Genomic DNA, 22,406 nt, shown 5'->3' on the forward strand with positions numbered 1-22,406 from the left:
TCTTTAATGATAACATTGAGATTTGTACACTGAAAGTTTAAGATTTCTTTGTTTTTCTTTAGTGTCTTATTGTTATTTTTTATTGTTACCTTTCCCTTGTGAATAGGGCTATTTCTTCTTTTTTAAAAGTAAGTAATATCCTTAGGGGACCTTTTCTCATGAAATAAGTAGCTCATGACTTCAGTATTCTGGTTCATGCATGTAAAATAATTGAGTGTGTTTATATATTGTTTGATACTGAGGACTTTGATTTATTTTAATGACTGACAAAGAACATTGAAGTGTTCTAAGAGAAATTTTGAGATAGTAAAATTAAAAATTTGCTTCTGGATGTTAAAATCATATTGGAATCATTTTCTAAATGAGATGATATAGATAAAATATAGGAATAATGAAAATGGATTTTGAAGTTCATGTAAATAGAATTTTCTCATTGTTAGTTATTAATGTGCTGTTACCCTTTTTGCTGGTTGGAGAAAAAGTCTATTTAATAATTTAATGATTGTATAAGCCCTACATTTGCATAGAATGTGAACATCTTTTATAGTCATTTTTAATCTAGTTTACTTCATTACGGTATCACCAAGTTTTAACATCTCAAATAACTCTTACTGTCATACTTTACTATAAAACTATGTAAGTATTTTAAACAGAAATGTATAATATGTAGTAATGCTTTGAAAAATTGCATGGGTCTAATACTGACATTTTCTTTCTTTTTTCCTGTATGAACTGCAAAGACAAGTTTTTAGAAAACTGTATGCCTTAATACTGAAAGTATGAGATTAAAAGACTTCTTGCTTTTTCCTAGTGGCATAAAGTAACTCTTCAAATATTTTCTTTTCTTTTCTTCTAGTCTTGGCATCCTTCTTCAGTATGGCATTCTCTATTTTTGGTTGAAACTTCTTTTATTTTCTAAAGCAGACATTGAAAATTATAGTTGATCTCTTTAATGAGGTGATTTTTCCAATAAAATGACAAATAAGCTACTGCTTATTTGAAAGTATAGTCTATTTTCACACATTCAATAAGTATATAAAAATATGGCATTGGTGTTACATTTAGGGCTAGCTTTCCCTTTATAATGCAATAGCTAATATATGGATGATGTCTGAATTGGATTATGTAGTTTGAAACAGACTTTTTTTTTTAAACCTTCAGTAGACATTTTAAAATACTTCACACTTTAATTGGTTTAAACCTAACAAAAAGATTATTTAAAAAATTTTATATACATATACCTATATGTATATATATTTTCTTTTTTAGAAAAAGAGCAAACGGGGATCTAATAGGTCATATGATCAAAGTTTAAGTGATTCTTCCTCTCACTCTCAGGATAAACATCATGAGAAAGAGAAAAAAGTAAGTGGATTTGTTGTTGCTAAATATGTAGCACATCTACTTAATAGAGTTTCCTTTTTCAGATAAAATTAAGTTCTTGATAGCTTAATGGAGATACTGAAATACTGAAAAATTTTTGACTAATACAGATTATTAAGTCAAAGAGTAGGTTTAAAATAATATGCCATATTTGTGAATATGGTTGTATCTGTTTCATCTGAATATTTGAAATATTAAAAAGTTGACTAAAGCATGAGAGGGATTTCTTGCATGTGTTACTCTGGTCATCTTTTGAAATCTTCAGGTGACATTAGCAATAATGGTTTGTTGCTATATATTATTAACTGATTATTTCACATGTAGGTAAAAATCTCATCAGCTTTTTTCCTTTATAATATAGAACACTTGAAGTTCTATATATTCTTGACTGTTTTTCCTCCCTAGGGATGCTAATGGTTTATTATTTTTTAATGACTAAATGTCATACCATTTGTTTGAGAGTATTTCATCTTTTAATTAAAACACTAAAAGCTTGCCTAGTACTAATCTGTCTTCTTCTGATCTGTTTTCTGCTTACATTTTTACTTATTGTAAAGAATATGAGTAATGTTTAGTAAACTAATGATAAGTATTAGAGAATCAATCATTCATAGGACATATTGCCCACACAGGAAAAGAATACCACTATGAATTGTTTTTAACGAAGTAAAGATACAAAGGACATCTTCAGTTAGTAAAGAATATTACTCTTAAACAGTTAGTGTAAACTAATTGGGAATACATTTCCACAGATTGTGTTAAAAACTAAATCATGTAACATTTACATGTTTGTTAAATACTTAGGATTTGGGAGAGTGATTGATATGCTAATGTTATTTAAAAACAAATTTGAATTTGGTTTGAATTTCTTTTTTCAAAGTAAACATTTTAAGAGGTTAAGTTTTTTATTTTGAGATTTATTTTCCAACTGTGAGTGAAATAATTATAACTTTATATTCAGCTGTAAAACACTTATTAGATTTATATATTTTTTGGTGCATCTTGGGCAGCAAGTGCACATATTCATTTTGATTTCTTTAACGAAGTGGTTTCGTGATAGTGAAAATAGAACTGTTCTGTCTTGCTGTTTGTTGTTTGGATTGCTAATGGAAAAATGGTAGATTTGGTTTAATAAGCAGTTTTTGTAACAACCATTTTGGAATTTTATTTAAGCTCTTTTATCCATGAACAAGAAGTTCTTAGATAGGGCTTATTATAAATTATGAAGAGGGAAGTCATACCAGTGATGTTCTTATGTTCTGCCATTTCATGAACATTATCTTGCTTAAAGAGTTATTCACTGTATGAACATATTTATCTTAATGTATGCCCTTTCATGTTATTTTTAAAGGACAATTATTAAATGTAATACATTGTTTTAATAAGTACATCACTGATGACTATATTTAGTGGGTTTTTTCTCTGGGAATGAAGGTTTTCATTTTACGAGTTTTTGCAGTTGAATGCTGGATTAAAAAACGTTAGTCAAACTTGTTTAGCTTTAAATTCTAGCAGTTGGTATTTTTGTTAGCATGTAAATACTATTTGAATTTTACTTTTAACACATGTAAGTTTAGTACAACTTGATTTTGTGCATTTTATTTTTTAATAACCAAGATTTTTTGATAATCCGTAAAGGCTGTGAGATATACTATAAATTTATTATTATTGCTAGACTGACTTGCTTGCCTTGGGAATATTTGGGAAGGGATTTTTTTTTTTTAACTCTGGTATAATGTTAAGTGATAATACAGCTGTAAAGATTGGGTGTTACAGAGTGTCTTTCTCTTCATCCCTCTTTTAGAACTTTAACATCCAATACAGTTGTCTTGGGGAAAAAAACATATATATCATGTTATAAAATGTATTGATGGGTAGTACATTTTAAAATACTACATATTATGAACTAAATTTTGGTGATACTGTTCATAAGATATTGTAGAATCACTCTCCCTCTGAATTCTTTTATTTGCATTCATTCTTGCAGGTATTTTAAAATACCATTTATTAAGTTATAAGTAAGTGGTGATACAGAATATTTAATATGAAATACTGTGTTTTCCAAATCACTTACTTAAAAAAGAAACCAACAGTTCATAAGTTAACTTTTTATATGATTATAAGACAATTAAAAAGTACTTAGCCTTTGCTTTTCAGAGAATTTCTGTGTGGCCCAAGATACATTACTACTTGTTGGATATTAACTGTTAAATGCCAGCAAGGAGAGGGGAAAAGTTAATGGTGAGATAAAACTTTGTATAAAGGACAGTTTCTATAAAAACTTAGAAAATGGCGTGTGTGTGTGTGTGTATGTATGTGTGTATATATATATATATATATATAAAAGAATCCAAGTACATGTTTGAAATGAGTGAAGGCTATCCATAGTATAGGAAGAGTTTAATTCAATCATAAAACAGTTTGGATCATAAAGTATTGTTTAAGAAGAGTTATCTTCTAAGACTGTTAATGTTAGTTAATGTTCATTGTGAAACAGGTTTTTTTTAAGCCTAGTGTTGTTATGTTTACAGAAGCACTGCTATAGAGTGAGGGGTGGGCATGAGTCAGGTCAGGAGAGGCACGCTTGGAGATGCGTGGTTGTATAGTGAGGCTCCCGGCTGCAGAAAGGATATTTTTCTAAAGGCTAAGTTGGAGCTTATCATTTAGAAATCAGTGGTTATTTATTGCATTGAGATAATCTGTGCCAGTTCATTTGATCCTCACGTCATCCCCTTCCCACTCATGAATGCTAACTAACTTAGAATGTATCCATAGTATAACGCTAGACTTATAGTACTTTACATCAATATTGCTGTTAGTGACATTGTGTTATATGGAAGTACACGCAGTTCCAAGTAGAAATGACAGAAGTCCATCTGTCCCCTACTACAGCTAGAGGGATTTATCTTCCACCCTATCCTCCACCCCTGTACTTGCCTTTGGTTGCATTCTATTCTTAATAGCTGGCAGCAGATAAAGGAACTTATTGCCAGTATAAAGCACTGTTAGGGGTGCTGTGTGGGGTTGGGTGAGATAGGCTTTTTGACTAGTGTTTTGTGAACCTCAGGGATTAACTGGACTTCCTTTTTGTTTAGGACTACCCATCTGTTTGAAGAGAACTAAAGTAAAACTCTTCAATCACAGAGTTGTCATTATTTCTCTGCATTTTTTTTTTTTTTTTAAGTTTTCAGCATTGAGAATTAGGTGTCATCCCCTTCCCTTTTTTTGTGGACTTCCCTTTGGAGATCTTCCACTCAGGTTAAAGCTTTAAGCTGCTGCATGTGCAAAGAGTTAAGAGAGGGGAGGACTTTCCAGGAACAGTAATTTAGAATGTCTGGAGTATGTGTTTAGTGGGGCTGAAGAGTGACAGGAGATGAGAGTATTTAGTTAAGAAGGGGCCAGGAGGAGTTTGGTGAGTAATGGTAGTTTCATCCTTCATCTTGGGTTGTTGGGCAGCCGGCCAGAAGGATTAACATCTTTCCTTTCAACTTTTGATTTTGCAATAATTTAAGACTTTGAGAAGAGTTGCAGAAATACCACACATTATTTCTTTGCACTGTCCACCTAGACTCCAAGTTGTTAGCATTTCATCACATTAGCTTTATCATGTCCTCCCTCCCTTGCCTTTGCTGTCTCTTCTCAGTTTCTGTGTAAAATCTTTTTTTCTGAATTTTAGATAGTTAATTACAACTGTAGTGCCCCCTTAGTCTGAGTACTTGAGTGTGTAGTTTTAATCCTACATGATTACAGTGTAGTTATAAAAATCAGTAAATTTGTGTTGTTGCAGAACTGTTAGCTAATCTCCAGATCCTGTTCAGATTTCACCCACTTACGTCCTCCATCCTGAAGGAAGGAAACTTTTTCTGGTCCAGAATCCAATTCAGGATCACACACTGCATTCATTTGTCCTGTTGTTTAGTTTTTCCCAGTCTGTAATATTTTCTCATTTGTGTTTCTTGACCCTAGTGTTTCTGAAGCCCTCACTGTTACAGGTTCTCGGAGGCAGACTAGGTCTTAACAATGGATTTTACAGCCACACCCTGCTTTGCTCTCATACAGTGATTTTCTGGCAGTGGCTTAAATACTTTGTTTATCTGGAAGCTGTTCCATACTTGAGCATTGTTTCTGTCTGGAGAGACAGGCAGTGTTCAAAAAGCAGCAAGTCTTGGTTCCTTTTCATCAATGGTCTTCCTAATTTAGTTTATCTCTATACTGCTTTTTACTATAAATAGCAAAGTCAGACTGCACTTTAAATGTATTATTTAGAAAGTCTCTATAGTTAAATCATACAATTCATTAAGTTGATTTTCTATTTTCTATGTTACTATGGGCAATAATTTAGTTAAGCTTTATTATTACATAACAAGAACCCTTGTTCTCTAATTTTCAGTCCCCCGCCCCTTAAGCCCTCCTTAGGAGCCTCCTGAAAGGCTGTAGGTTTTAGGAACAGCCTCTTCCGTGCTCTTTAGGTGTTCACTCATTATCTCCTGAAAGTCCTTTCAGCTTCTGCCCTCTGTCTAATTCCAAGCAACTCCCACACTTAGGTTTTTTTGTTACGGTAGCACCCCGTGCCTTGTAACAAAACTGAGTATCGGTTACCTATTGCAGCATAACACATAACCCTAAAATATAGTGACATAAAGCTATAATGAGTACTTACTGTCTCAAAGTTTCTGTGGGTCAGGAATTTAGACTTAACTGGCTATTTCTAGGTTAGGATCTCTGGTCAGATTGCAGTCAAGATGATGTCAGGACTACAGTCATTTGAAGGCTTGACTAAGGCTGATTAAGTTATGCTTCCAAGATGGCTTATTCACATGGCTGGCAAGTTGGTGCTGGCTGAGTAAGAACCTCATTTTCTTGCTGCATAGACCTTCCCGTAGAGACACTTGAGTGTCCTTATGACATGGCATCTAGTATTTTTCAGAGTAAGAGAGCAAGGTGAAAATTACAGTATTTTTTGTGAACTAGCCTCAAATGACACATGTTGTCCCCGCCACACTCCTCCATCCCCTCAAACATACAGTTGGGATGCCCTTTTTTCTAAATTGTTTTTTGGTGCTAAAATATATATAAAATATCATCTGCCATTTTAGCCACTTTTAAGGCACACCATCATTTTTGCATACCTGAAACTCTGTAGCCATTAAGCAGTAACTCTCCTCCCAGCCCCTTCTCCAGGCCCCTGGCAGTCTCTGTTCTGCCTTCTGTTTTTAGAAATTTGACTACTCTACATTCCTCTACATTCCTTACATAAGTGGAATATTCTATTGTGTGTGTGTGTGTGTGTGTGTATACACACACACATACCGCATTTGCTTATTCATTTATCTGTTGATGGACACTTGGGTTGCTTGTACGTTCTGGCTGTTGCAGATGAGTAATGCTGCTATGAACATGGATTGGATATACAAATATCTCTTCAAAACCCTGTTTTCAGTTTTTGGGTATATACTCAGAAGTGGAATTGCTAGATCACGTGGTGATTCTGTGTTTAATTTTTTGAGGAACTACTATACTATTTTCCACAACAGCTGTAGTATTTTACGTTTCCACAAACAAGGGTTCTGCTTTCTCCACATCCTTATCAATGCTCATTTTTTTGTTTTTGCTTTTCTTGGTAGTAGTTTTGTTCCTCGATTATGATACGTCACTTGGTCTTTGATTCTTTTGTTTATCTTTTTTTTTCTTTCGAATCATATCTTTATTTTATGTATGTATGTATGTATGTATGTATGTATGTATGTATGTATGTATGTATGTATTATTAATAGACTTTATTTTTCTAGAGCAGCTTCAGGTTCACAGCAGAATTGAGCAGAAAATGCAGAGTTTGCACACAGCCCTCCCCACCCACACATATATACTCCCTTACCCTCAACATCCCTCACCACTGTGGCATATTTGGTACAATCAATGAACCAACATGGACACATTATTATCAACCAAAGTCCATAGTTTACATTAGGGTTCACTCTTGATGTTGTACATTCTATGGGTTTTGACAAATGCGTAATGACGTGTAGACACCACTAGAGTATCATACAGAATAATTTCATTGCCCTAAAAATCCCTTGTGCTCCATCTATTCACTCCTTCCTCCCTCCCTCTCCCCAAACCACGATTTTTTTTATTGCTTCTGTATATGTGCCTTTTCCGGAATGTCATTTGGTTGGAATCGTACAGTTTGTAGCCTTTTCAGACTGGCTTCTTTCATTTAGTAATATGTCTTAAGTTTCTTCCATGTCTTTCATGGCTTGATAGCTCATTTCTTTTTTCTTTTTTTTTCACTGCACATACATTTTTAAATTTACATATATGTACTGTTCATTGTTTCTAAGAACGTTTAGAGCTTTAGCTTTTTAAACTTACATAGTTATCAAAGGAATAAAGCCAACCACAAAATAAGAATTAATTCAGAAAGATACATACACCCTTCTATTAACAGCAGCATTATTTATGATTGCCAAGATATGGAAGCATCCTAAGTGCCCTTCAGTAGTTGAATAGATAATGAAGGTGCAGCATATACATATGTAATGGAATACAACTTACCCATAAGAAAGAAGGGTATTTTGCCATTTGTGTCCCTTCATTCACCTTTTTTTTCCACTTAAAAAACCAGAATTTTATAACTGGCAGGGACATTTCCATTACATCAAAAAAACCCAAAATACCTAGAAATAAACTTAACCAAAGAGATTACCTATACTCCGAAAACTGAAATGACACAAAGAAATGGAAAGCTTTCTTGTGCTCTTGGATTGGAAGAATCAGCACTATCAAAACGGCCACACTACCCAAAGCGATCCACCGATCCAGTGCAGCCCCCGTCAAAATACTCAAGATATTCCTCAGAACTAGAACAAACAATTCCAAAATTTATAAGGAACCACAAACGACCCCAAACAGCCAAAGCAATCTTTTGTAGGTCTTTTTTTCCTCCTTTTTGTTTTCTTTTTCTTATGGTTTGATGACTAGAGAAAGTCATCTAACATTTGTTGTAAAGTTGGTTTGGTGGTGCTGAAATCTTTTAGTTTTTGTTTATCTGTGAAGCTTTTGAATTCTCCATCAAGTCTGAATGAGAGCCTTGCTGATAGAGTATTCTTGGTTGTAAGTTTTCCTCTTTCATCACTTTCAGTATATCATGCCACTCCCTTCTGGCTTGTAGAGTTTTGCTGAAAAATCAGCTAATAATCTTATGAGAATTCCCTTGTGTGTTATTTGTTGCTTTTCTCTTGCTAATTTTAATATTTTCTCCTTATCCTTAATTTTTGTCAATTTGATGACTATTTGCCTTGGTGTGTACCTCTTTGGATTAATCCTGTGTGGTACTCTGCGCTTCCTGGACTTGGGTGACTGTTTCCTTTCCCAAGCTGGGGAAGTTTTCAGTGATTATCTCTAAAAATCTTCTCGGGTCCTTTCTCTCTCTCTTCTCTTTCTGGGACCCCTATGATGTGAGTATTAGTATGCTTCATGGTGTCCCAGAGTTCTCTTACACTGTCCTCATTTCTTTATTATTGTATTATTTAATTATTTTATTTTGGCAGGGGGTGGAGGAGGTAATTAGGTTTATTTATTTTTGGAGGAAGTACTGGGGATTGAACCCAGAACCTCATGCATGCTAAGCATGCACTCTACCACTGGAGCTATACCTTTCCCCCCATCCTCATTTCTTTTCATTCTTTTTTTTTTTTTTTTTTTTTTTTCTGTTCTGTAGTAGTGATTTCCAGTGATCTGTCTTCCAGCTCACTGATCTGTTCTTCTGCCTCATTTAGTCTATTCTTGGTTCCTTCTAGTGTGTTACTCATTTCACTGATTTTATTCTTCAACTCTGGGTATTATTTGTATTTTCCAGCTCTTTGCTAAAAACTTGACTCTGTGCATCTGTATGCCTCTTGAGTTCTCTGAACATCTTCACCGTCATTACTTTAAACTCTTTCTCAGATAAATTGCCTATCTCTTCATCACTTATTTCTTTTTCTGGGATTTTATCTTGTGCCTTGGCCTGGGTAGTATTCCTTTGCCGCTTCATATTGTCTATCTTTCTGTGTGTTTGTGGATTCCTTCCACAGGCTTTGGAATTGTTGTTTTCTTATTTCTGGTATCTGCCCCTGGTGTATGAGGCTGGACTAGAGGCTTATGCAGGTTTCCTGGCAGGTGGAGCCAATTCCTGCCCACTGCTGGGTGAAGCTTGGTTCTGGACCTCTGGTTGGTAGGACTGTGTCTAGAGGTCTTTGTGGCTTAGGAAGTCTGTGTTCCCACCCTTTATGTTTTTTGGCCTGAGGCTTCTCTACAGGCTGTTGGATGGGGCTAGGTCTTTGTGCTAATGATCCAATCAAGGTGGCAGCCTCCAGGAAAGCTCATGTAGAGAATACTCCTAGAATATCCACCGCCAGCTTTTATGTCCCCTGGGTGAGCCGCAGCCGTCCCCCATGTCCCCAGGAGACCCTCCAAATCCAACAGGCAGGTCTGGTCCAGGTTCCTATGAAATCACTGCCTCTGCCCTTTGACCTGGCATACATGAGTTTCCATGTACGATTCCCAAGCAAATGGAGTCTCCGTTTACCCCAGTCCTGTGGGGCTCCCAGATCCAAGCCCTGCTGGCCTTCAGAACCAGATGTCCTGGGGTCTCGTTCTCTTCCTTAGGGCTCTCATTCCTGTGGGAGGGCCTCTGGGACTTCACTGTTCTTCAGCGTGTGGGTCACCCTCTCAGGGGTATGGGGCTGAATTATATCGCGAGCACGCCCCTTCTACTGTTCTGCTGTGGTTCCCTCTTTATGTTCCCAGTTGCAGAAGGTCTTTTTTGCTAGGTTCCAGTCTTTCTTTTGATGGTTGTGTAGCATTCAGTTGTGGTTTTGTTGTAGTGGCGAGGAGAGGTGAGCTCATCGTCCTGCCAGTCTGCCATCTTGACTGGAAATCCCGAGACTCATTTTCCATAGTGCAATGCAAAGAGGGCCAGATAACGTTTGCTCATGCAGTCTGTTGCGTTGCAGTGGAGGGACCCTGAGTTTGGGGCACCTGAATTAGTAAGCAGGGCCACCTTTTGCTCCTAAAGTAGACATTCTGTCTTCTAAGTCTGATCTTTATGCAAACAACCTTGAAAAGATAGTTTAGAACAATGGGCAAGTCATTGCCTCACTCACAAGACCCACAGAAATAGTACAGATACACGTAGAATTGTCTGTGATAATCCTCAAATTATGAGGATTAATATAGTGTTTATTTTTCGTTCACAGCTAAGTCCAAAACAGATGTTCTTGATTGGCAGACAGCTTTCTTATAAGCCATCAGCCTTCTTTTCAGTGCTGCTTCTGTGGCTCCTGTGTTCACTTGCATTATTCTCTGGAAGCAGAAGGAGCATGGATACTAAATACTTGGGGTTAAGGACCAGGCCAAGAGGTGACACACGTCATTTTTCATTCAGATTGCATATGACTTGAACCCAGTTAAACGCCACATCTGACTGCAAAGGAAACTGGCAAATGGCTAGTTTTTTTTGTTTTGTTTTTTGAGTAAGAAAAAGAAATCGGTTTGGTGAATAGCTAGCTGACCATCTCTACCTCATTTTAGCCCATTGTTTTGGTTAAGCCATATATCATTATAAAAAATTCAGAAGCAGCAGAGCATTTTAAAAAATTCAAGTTAGTTTTAAAATACCCACTCCGATGGGGAGGGTATAGCTCAGTGGTAGAGTGCATACTTAGTATGCACGAGGTCCTGGATTCAATCCCCAGTACCTCCATTAAATAAATAGACATAAATAAATAAACCTAATCACCCCCCCAATACTCACAGAATCCACCATCCAGAAATAGTCATCGTTACTACTAAGTACACGTTTCCAGATTTAAAATATATGTGGAGAGAGACAAAAGGATGGTTAGATCAATAAAAATATTAAAATGATATAATACTGTTACTTTTTAAAAATATTAAAGTTGGATTTACTTGGCTACATAGATGAAAAAGAAAGTGAAGTAAAATAGATGACATTGAACTTCAAATAAAATTTCCTTCTCACAAGAGATATTATTTCCTTAAGTTTATACCTTTAAGTTTAATAATAGAGATTATAAAATAAAACAGAAAGCATTGACAGGTAAGATTGTCTTTTCAGTTCAGATTCTTTCAGCTAAAATAGAATACTGCTAATAAAGCATTAGGAAATTTATTGTTTTGCTTAAGACTTTCAGAGACTTTTCTAAGATTGGTCAATGTAACAATAACCAATTCAGTGGAGACAGGGTATTTTGTGTGTGTGTGTGTGTGTGTGTGTGTGTCTCTTGGCTTTTCTAGGCATGGTTGCCAGGTCACTCCAGTTGTTCCAAGGGTCTTGGTCTAACACATGAGCGTCTAAAGGCAGGAAGGGAGAATTTTTTAAGAGAGAACATTCCCAGCCATCTCATAGAAAATTTTCCCTTCTGTTTTATCCTGACCTAAATCTATCCCAGACCTAAAGCAGTCAGTGGCTAGTGGAGGGTAGACTTACCTAAATTGACTTAGGTACACCGTGTTCACCTCTGGGCTGGAGTATGAGGATGTGAGAGGGTGATTGGCCAAGGGGAAAAAAAAGTGTGAGCCAGTGATACTATATACAGCCAAGATACCATTCAAAAATCAGAACAAGAAGGGAAGACTTTCCATTATGAACAAACTCAGAGAATACAGGTCCTAAGAACTTACTCTTAAAAAAAGTCACTAGGCAGTAAAGTTCTGCCAATTTAATGATATAAAGAACTCACTGGCGAAGCTGTGTTTAAAGAACTGGTAGTGACCATCTAACAAATTTAAATTAAATACAGAACAAATACCTAAACAACTCTGAGAGTTGTGTTTACAGAAGAGAATGTCTTAGACCTGAAAAATAACGTAAAGGTCTTTAAAAAACAAACAAAGCAAATGGCAGGAAAGGAGAGGAGCATGGGGATACAATTAGCCTTCCCCAGCAAGGGATCAGTACAGATTCTTCAGAACACGAAACAAAACATAGCAGTTTCCACCAAACTGTAATCATGCATAAATCCCTTCCTTGTAGACAAGGTCTCTGGTTTTCTTTGGCCAGTCACCCCCCTTGTGTAGTTTTATTCATCTATTTATTAAATTTATTTTTTATGGAAGTAATATAGTTGACGTACAATACTATATTAGTTTTAAATGTACTACATAGCGATTTGACAGTTACGTACATTATGCAATGATCACGGTAAGTTTAGTAACCATCTGTCCCCATACAAAATTCTTAAGCATATTATTAACCGTATTCCTTATGTTGTATGTTACATCTCCCTTGCTTATTTATTTTATAACTGGAAGTCCTGTCCTCCCTGATCAGGCTCAGTTTGTTCTCTGCATCTGAGTGTTTTCATGTTGGTTTGTTTGTTTTGGGTTTTAGAGTCCACGTGTAAGTGAAGTCATACAGTAATTATCTATCTCTGTCTGACTACTTAACTTAGCATGATACCCTCTAGATCCATCCATGTCGTAAAATGCCAAGATTTCACCTTTTTTTAATGGCTGAGTAATATTTCATTTTAATGCATGTACCACATCTTTTTTATCCTTTCGTCTGTTGATGGCCACTTAGGTTGCTTCCATATCTTGGCTACTGCAAATAATACTGCAGTGAACATTGTGCATTTATCTTTTCAAATTAGTGTTTCTGTTTTCTTTGGATAAATACTCAGAAGTGAAATTGCTGGATCATGTGGCAATTCTATTTTTAAGTTTTTGAGGATCCTCCATATTGTTTTCCACTGTGGCTGCGCCAGTTTGCAATCCCACTGATACAGGGGCTCTCTTTTCTTTGCATTCGTACCAACACTTGTTATTTGTTGTCTTTTAGATGGCTATTTTAACAGGTATGAGGTGGTATCTCATTGTGGTTTTGATATGCATTTCCCTGATTGTTAGCGATGTTGAGCATCTTTTCATGTGTCTTCTGGCTATTTGTATGTCTTCTTTGGAAAAATGTCTGTTCATATCCTCTGCTCACTTTTTAGTTGGCTTGTTTGTTTCTTGGATATTGAATTGTATGATTTCTTTGTATATTTTGGATATTAACCCCTTATCAGATACATTGTTTCCAAGTATCTTCTTCCATTCAGTAGGTGACCCTTTTCATTTCATCGATGATGTCCTTCACTATGCAAAAGCTTTGATGTAGTCCCATTTGTTTATTTTTGCTTTTGCTTCTCTTGCCTGAGGAGACATATCTGGAAAGATACTGCTAAAGTCAGTTTTCATGTTTTCTTTTAGTTTTATATTTTCAGGTCTTCTGTTTAAATCTTTAATCCATTTTGAGTTTGTTTTTGTTTTTAGTGTAAGAAAGTCAAGTTTGATTCTTTTGCATGTAGCTGTCGAGTTTTTATAACACCATTTATTGAAGAGGCTGTCTTCCCCATTGTGTATTCTTGCTGCCTTTGTTTCAGATTAATTAACCGTATAAGCATGGGTTTATTTCTGGGCTCTCTACTTTGTTCCATTGATCTATGTTTCTGTTTCTGTCCTGGCACCACGGTTTTGATTACTATAGCTTTGTAGTATAGTTTGAAATCAGGTCCTATGACACCTCCAGGTTTGTTCTTTCTCAGATTTCTTTGGTTCCTTGCATAAATTTCAAAACTTATATCATGTTAACCATTTTTCTAAATCTCTGAATGTTCTTTTAGAACATGCTTTTATAGTGGCCATTCTGTATGGTTGGATAGTAATTTTTTCAATCACACCTGTGTTGTTTGATACTCAGATTGTTTTCAAGTTTTTTGTCATTGCAAATAGTAGTATAATAAACTGTATTTAACCTCTGTTCGCATCCTAGAGGTGAAATTACTAGGACAGGGAACTTTTTTTTTTATCGTTTCCGACTCTTTTAAAATGGTCCTTTGCATATTTACACTCTCTCTAGTAATGTATGCAATTGCTCATTTCACTGTAACTTGGACAACATTGGGTCTTATTATAAAAAAAAACCCAACAATTTTGATCACTAGGTAAGACAGGAATATTACCTTCAGTTCTTTAGTGGTTGGGTTGCACATTTTTTTGTTATTGTTGTTTAGTTAGTGACTTGTTTCTTTTGTGAATTGCCCTTTACACATTGTTTTATGGCATATATATTTTTCTTATTGATTTACTAAAAATTTTAAACCACTAAAATAAAAAACATAATAACTTTCATTCATTTCTGTTTGTTTTTCACTTTTTAATGGTATTTAAATTGGTAAGTTTTGAATTTGAATAGCAAAAACTGCCTTTTCCCTTTCTGATTTTTTACTTTATTTCTATTGCTTAGAAAAGTCTTTCCTTCCAGTTTTAAAAAATAGTTTCTACCAGCCTCTTAGATTATCTTAATCTTTTTTTTTTTAGCACTTTAAAATAATCCATCTGGATTTTGTTTTATTCTGCATGAGATACTTTCCCCTAAATTATTAACCAGTTTTTCTAGTACCATTATTAAGTAATTTCAATCTTACCTTGCTGATTTTGGAATCCTGTCTTTGTCATATGCTAAATATTTATATGTAATTGAATCTTTTCCTAGAATTTCCTTTTGTTCCACTGATCTATTAAAGTCAGCCTTTCTCTTTAGTGTGAAAGTCGTTAAACTGCTTTGATTTGTATTTTACAGCCCATTAAATAGAAAATAATCTATTCACAGTCTCTCACTGAGCGTTTGCAATCCTCATCTCAGGATACATTTCTTGATGCATCACATAGGACCAGAGCTCTGTATTATTCCATGATGACTTATATATACTCAGTTTTCACACTTGTACACATGCGTACTTTACTTTTTTACTCTCATGTGCTTTCCAAGTTTGTAGACTTTGTCTAGTGTCATTCAGGGTCATTCTCTATGAAATTATCCCAGTTCTTGTACTCTTTGAAGAGTAAAGCCTAGTATGGGAAGCAGAACATGAAAGAGGAGAGAAAAGTTCCTTTACTTTTATGGGAGAAAATTATTGATGGAGAGCTTAAGGACAAGGATCATTTGAATTCAGTATTTTATAAACTAGATTGTGTAACTATATTTGTTATTTGGGTGAATAAAAAAAGCTAATGTGTGTTACTTTTAATTTGTACTTAAATTCCCATGACCCAGTTGTGAATCCTAGTCTTGTTTTAGTTATCTACTGTTGCTTGATAAACCACCCCACAAACTTTTAGCGGCTTATAGTAGGCATGGCTCAACACAAACAGTTCATCTTTCCTCCAAATGATATAACCTGGGGTCACTAATGAGGCTAACCCTCAGCTGGTGGCTGGCTGGGTGATTGAGGACAGTCTTATTTACGTGTCCAGAGTGAGCTGGCTGTATGATGGGGTACCTAAGCCCTTTTGCGTTTAGCCTCTCAGGAGAGTGTGAACTGACTCTTTACATGACTGGGATCTAAGGGGACGAAAGTGAAAGCTACACAAGACTTCATAAAGCTCTAGGCTTCTGAAATTGTACATCACTTCTGTCACATCTTCTTGGCCAAAGCACAAGGCTAACCCAGGCTTGTGGGGGTGGGGAAGTAGACATCTTAAAATGGGAGGGGCAGTAACATCCTGTTACAAAGAATTGGAGGCTTGATTCTTTGGTGGTTTTTATTATGATATGTCACAGTTAAGATAAATTTATAGTAAAAAAGTTTTTTTTTTTAAGTCTGAACAAAAACTATTATTGTGTTATTTTACATTTTCCTTTGCTAAAGTATTAAGATTGCATTCAAGAAATGTCTGAAATATCTTATGTACTTAAATCAGGGATTAAAAGCAGAAAGTGGCAATACTTGGGAAGTATAGTAAAACAGCTATGCTTAATATTTATGTTTTTTGTTTTGCTGGTGTGTAATCTCTTTTGGGGCAAGGCCAGTGATATTTTTTCATGCCTTGACTGGTGCTGTGAATGGTTACATTTAAGTACTGTGAGAAATAAGTTGAATTAACTCTTTAAATCCTAGTGAATTTCATATCCAATACTGACTAAAACAATTGAGAACAATTTGGTTAAAATTTTTTGACATTAAATAAAGTTGGGCTCCTAATATTTAATTAATTTCTTATTAATTGAATTCCTTTTTATATTCAGTTCATCAGTTTTAGCAGAGATAACAATTCATCTGTTTTGTGGGTAAACCTAGGAAAAAATATCTTTCCTGAGTTTCTGTGCCCTGATTTGTAGTCTGTGGGCCATAGACTTTAATGCACATTGATGGAGAATCTGACACTATTCTGATGTGATAGTGCATGTCATAGTGCTGTGTAAATTTTAAAGTACTGTTTATAAAATGTGCACAAAAGCATTTGGTGTTTTTAACAGAACAAAAATAAAGTTTGCTGGATATAAATGTAGCAAATAATTGTAGACTTCAGTTATTTGTATATTATTTTAGGTTGGTCAAGGATAAGGGAGCTGAAGTCACCTTAAAGTAATTTATACTAACATTACTGTATTTTATCTGTTTATATTTTTTTAACATATAGTAATACCATAAGTATATTGCTAGTATTGTCTATATATAAAATAACATGATTGTGATTTAGAAGTGGTTTAGTTATTTTTTGACAAGTATTCATTAGCATTTTAAATTACTTAAACACAATTATAAAGGAATCTCATCTTTATTATATACATGGGTTATGATTTAAATTTAAATTGGATTTTACTTCTCTTCATTTTTAGAAATATAAAGAAAAGGATAAACACAAACAAAAACACAAGAAGCAACCAGAACCATCACCTGCATTGGTTCCTTCCTTGACTGTTACTACAGAAAAAGTAAGTTTTAAGTGCTGTATTTTGTTTTATATAATAACTAGTTATATACTGACTTTCTACCTTTAATCTAGTTATGTGCTGAATTTTGAAAATACTTGAGGAAGTGTCCTGGTTCCTTCTAACCATTTCCACCTCTCTAAGCCTAGTCAGGCACTTAGGTTTCCCATTTTAGTCCTTTATTCTGCTGTTTACTCTATGCTCATTTCTGAAGAATGTTAAATGAGGATAACAAATGGGAGGCATCACTCAGATTCTGGCTTCACCATTTACTGACTGAGCTCTTAGGTTAATTTAACTTCTTTGTACCTCAATTTCATCATCTATAAAATGGAGGAAATAATTGTTGGAACTGAATGAGATAATCCATATAAGGCAGAACAGTGTCTGATTCGTAGTAAATATTAATTGTTAAATGTTAAATATTATTAAGATTATTATCATGTGGTTAACATGAAAGCAAATGGAGACAGAGACAGGTGGCTGAGACAGAGGGAGGTGCAGGGCCATGCAGTAGGAGATGAGGCCAGGGTGAGAGGCCAGTCATGCAGGGCTGTGTAAGCTAGTGGAAGGACTTAGTTTTTAGTCTGAGTGAAAAGTGAGCCATTGGAGAGTTCTGAACTTAATATAACATGGTCTGACTTAGGTTTTGTAAGTATTGTGGCTGCTTCATTGTAGGTGGCTGCTTCATTGTAGGTGGACTATAGAGTCAAGAATGAAAGAAGAGAGGCCATGAGGTTATTGAAATAATCTAGAGAGAAATGGTGCTGATGCTGGAGGGTGGTGAGAGGTGATCAGATGCTGAATACATTTAAAAGAGGAACCCACAAAACTTTCTTATAAGTAAGATGAGAGGTGTAAGAGAGAGGATTCTAAGATGATTGCAACGGTGTTAGCCTAGATCACTAGAAGGAATGGAACTGATACTAACAAATATGTGAAAGCCTGTGGGTGTGGTAGGTTGAGGGTAAGATGAGTTTTGGGTATGGTATTTATGTTCTTTTTTTTTTTAATTAAAAATTTTCAATATTTATTTTTATTTATTTTTTTGGTGGGGGAGGTAATTAGGTTTATGTATTTATTTATTTTGATGGAGGTACTGGGGATTGAACCCAGGACCTCATGCATGCTAAGCTACTGAGCTACATCCTCCCCACCTTGATTGGTTTTTTTTTTTATTACTGAGTTTTGTGAGACATTATACATTCTGGATACAAGTCCTGTGTCATACGCATTATTTGCAGATATTTCTCGCACTCAGTGGCTTAAGCAGACATTCTTAATTATGTTCATTATATACATTTTTTATATGTTTTCTTTTTATAATTTTTGTATTTTTATGTTTCTCATTTAGGTCTTTGGTCCATTTTAAGTTATTTTTTTGCGAAGATGTGAGTTATACATCATAGTTTACTATATATAGATACCCAGGTTGTCTAGAACCACTTGTTGAACAGACTGCTTTGTCCACTGAATTGCCTTTACCCCTGTTTGTTGACCACGTATGTATGGGTCTATTTCTGGACTCTGTTCATACCATAATATCTTGATTACTGTAGCTTGAAGTCAGGTAAGGCACACCTTCCAACTTTGTTCTTCTCCCTCAGAGTCGTTTGGGCTATTCTGCATCCTTTGCATTTTTATATGAATTTTAGAATCACATTGTCAAGTTGTAGAAGTAAATCTGCTGGTACTTTGACTCAAACTGCATTGAATACTACAGATCATTTTGGGGGAGAATTATATCTTAACAATATTGAGTCTTCTGATCCATGAACACAGTATATCACTTCATTTACTTAAGTTTTTAATTTATCTCAGCAGTGAGTGTTAAAGGTTTTGTACATCTTTTTCCAGCTCCATCTCTGAATATTTTTGTATTTTTTTATTCTGTTATAGTCTTTTAAAATTTCAGTTTCTGATTGTTCCTTGCTAGTGTATTATAGAAATAACATTTTTGTGTTTTTGTATGTTGCTCAAGTATCCTGCAGTCTTGATGAAAATTTCTTATTATTTTTAGTAGCTTATTGATTCCATTGGATTTTCTTCTAGATTATCATGCCAACTATGAATGAGACAGTTTTACTTCATCCTTTCTAATCTAGATGCCTTTTATTTCTTGTTATTCCTGTTAGAATCCCCAGTGCAATGTTGAATAGAAGTGGTGAGAGTGAGTATCTTTGCTTTTCTTGATCTTTAAAAGAAGCATTTAATCTTTTAACATTACATATGATGTTGAGGGAGTTTCCTTCTGTTCCTGTTATGCTGAGTTTTTTTAATCAGCCGTGAATATTAGATTTTGTCAATACCTTTTCCATATATTTTTAGTTTTTATTTTTTGATTGAAGCATAGTTGATGCTATGTTTCAGGTATACAGCAAAGTGATTCAGTTATTGTGCATACATTATTTTTTTCAGATTATTTTCCATTATAGGTTATTACAAGATACTGAATATTGTTCCCTATGTTATACAGTAAATCCTCATTTCTTTTCTTTTTTTTTTCCTAACATTTTATTTATTTTTTTTGTGGGAGAGATAATTAGGTCTATTTACTTATTTTTAGAGAGGGTACTGGGGATGAACCCAGGACCTTGTGCATGCTAAGCATGCGCTCTACCTCTTGACTATACATACCCTCCCCCCAGATCCTCGTTTCTTATCAATTTCATATATAATAGTGTGTATCTGTTAGTCCTATATTCCTGATTTATCCCTCCCCTCTTTCCACTTTGGTAATCATAAGTTTATTTTCTATGTCTGTGACTCTGGTTCTGTTTTGTAAGTAGATTCATTTGTATTATTTTTTAGATTTCACATATAAGTGATATCATTTATTTGTCTTTCTCCTTCTTCACTTCACTTAATATATTCTCTAGGTCTATCCATGTTGCTGCAAATGGCAGTATTTCATTCTTTTTTTCCATAACTGAGTGGTATTCAATTTTTATATACGCACACACAACCACCCCACATTGTCTTTATCCATTCATCTGCTAATGAACACTTTGGTTGCTTCCATGTCTTGGCTATTGTAAATAGTGCTGCTGTAAACATTGGGGTGCGTGTATCTTTTAAAATTAGAGTTTTCATCTTTTCTAGATATAAACTCAAGAGTGGGATTGCTGGATCATATGCTAGCTCTATTTTTGGTTTTTAAAGAAGTCTCCATACTATTTTCCATAGTGGTTGCACCAGTTTACATTCCCACCAACAGTGTTAAGAGGGTTCCCTATTCTCCATACTCTCTAGCATTTATTATTTGTAGACTTTTTGATGATAGCCATTCTCACCAGTGTGCGGTATACCTTGGGTGGTTTTGGTTTGCATTTCTCTAATAATTAGTGATGTTGAGCATCTTTTCGTGTGCCTGTTGGCCATCTGTATGTATGTCTTCTTTGGAGAAATGTCAGTTTAGGTCTTCTACCCATTTTTTGATTGGGTTGTTTGTTTTTTTGATGTTGAGTTGTATGAATTGTTTGTGTATTTTGAAAATTAACCCCTTGTCTGTTGCATTATTTGTAAATACTTTCTCCCATTCCGTAGACTGTCTTTTTGTTTTATTGATGGTTTCCTTTGCTGTGCGAAAGCTTTTAAGTTTGATTGGTTCTCATATGTTTATTTTTGCTTTTATTTCTTTTGCTTTGGGAGACTGATCTAAGAAAATACTGCTATGATGTATGTCAGAGAATGTTTTGCCTATGTTCTCTTCTAGGAGTTTAATGGTGTCATGTCTTATTTTTATGTCTTTAAGCCATTTTGAGTTTATTTTTGTGTATGATGTGAGGGATTGTTCTAGTTTCATCGATTTACATGAGTTGTGGTTCAGCTTTCCCAACACCACTTGCTGAAGAGACTGTCTACGTATTTTTAATAGATATATTGATAGGATTTTCTTCTCTTCTTAATATGTTAATGTGATGAAGTATGTTGCTTAATTTTCCAGTGTTAAGCCAAACTTGCATTCCTGGGATAAATCCCACTTGGTCTTGATGTATTACCATTTTTATTTACTGTTTAATTCAACTTTTAGAAATTGTAAAGGAATTTTTGTATATGTATTCATTAGGAATATTGGCCCATAGTTTTCTTACGATGTCTTTGCGTGGTTTTGGTGTCAAAGAATGCTGGCCTTAATAAGATGAGTTGCAAATATTCACTCTTACTCACTTTTCACAAAGAGTTTATCTAAATTTGGTATCATTTTTCAGTGTTTGCTAGAAATCACTTTTAAAGTCATCTGGGCCTATAGTTGTCTTTAGGCAAAGGTTTTAAACTATAATTCCATTTAAAAAAATGATATATGGCTATTCAGGTTATGTATTTCTTCTTGTGTGAGCTTTGGCCATTTATATCTTTTTTCTTCCTAACCAGGCTGACTAGCTGGTTATGAATTTTATCCATCTTAAATTATTACCTTTGGGTCCAGTGGTTTTTCTCTGTTTTTTTTTTATGTTTTGTATTTTAGTGATTTCTGTTCAGATTTTATTTTTTCCATTTTGCTGCTTACTTTGGGTTTCCTCTACTCTTTTCTAATTTCTTAAGGTGCAAGATGATGAAATTTCTTTGACAACTTTCTTTTTTCTAATATAGGCAGCTTAAAAATACTTCTTCTTTTTTTAAAGCAGCTTCAGATTCACAGAAAAATTGAATGGAAAGTACTGAGATTTCCCATATATCCCTGTTACCACATACACCTTCTCCCAGCATTAGCATCCCACACCAGACTGTACATTTGTTACAGCCTACGAACCTACATTGGCACATCGCTATTGCTTAAAGTCCATAGTTGACATGAGGGTTCACTTTGGATTTTTTACAGTCTGTTCTGTGGGTTTTAACAAATGTATAATCACATGTATCTGCCATTATAGTATCCTACAGGCTAGTTTCACTACCATAAAAATCTGCGTTCTACCTCCTCCTTCCTCCCAAGCCCTTAGAACCACCAATCTTTATGCTGTCTCCATAATTTTGCCTTTTCTAGAATGTCATATAGTTGGAGTATATATGTAACCTTTTCAGAATAGATTTTTTTAACTTAATAATATGCATTCAAGATTCATCTGTGTTTTTTTAAGGCCTGATAGCTGATTTTGTTTTCTGCGACTGAATAATATTCCATTGTCTGGATGCACCACGTTTATTTATCCATTCATCTACATACAGAAGGACATCGTGGTTGCTTCGAAGTTTGGCAGTTATGAAAAAAGCTTCTGTAAACATCCGTGTGCCGGTTTTTGTGTGAACATAATTTTTC

General features: G+C 34.8%; 1 protein-coding gene across 15 annotated transcripts in view; it reads left to right on the plus strand.

Moving 5' to 3' along the window:
• Window positions 1-22,406, plus strand: part of MLLT10 (MLLT10 histone lysine methyltransferase DOT1L cofactor) — a 161,266-nt gene that overhangs the window by 72,472 nt on the left and 66,388 nt on the right. For 14 of the 15 annotated variants that reach the window (XR_010377934.1, XM_064479374.1, XM_064479376.1 and 11 more), the window contains 2 exons: window positions 1,270-1,365; window positions 17,054-17,149. Coding sequence is in view for 14 of the 15 variants with exons in the window: in XM_064479374.1 (XP_064335444.1) it covers window positions 1,270-1,365; window positions 17,054-17,149 (192 nt within the window). In the remaining variant the exon portion in view is untranslated. The remainder of the gene's footprint in view (window positions 1-1,269; window positions 1,366-17,053; window positions 17,150-22,406) is intronic. The other variant, XM_064479380.1, reaches the window with a different exon arrangement.

This window comes from Camelus dromedarius, chromosome 26 (genome assembly GCF_036321535.1).
Source record: "Camelus dromedarius isolate mCamDro1 chromosome 26, mCamDro1.pat, whole genome shotgun sequence".
Classification (NCBI taxonomy): domain Eukaryota; kingdom Metazoa; phylum Chordata; class Mammalia; order Artiodactyla; family Camelidae; genus Camelus; species Camelus dromedarius.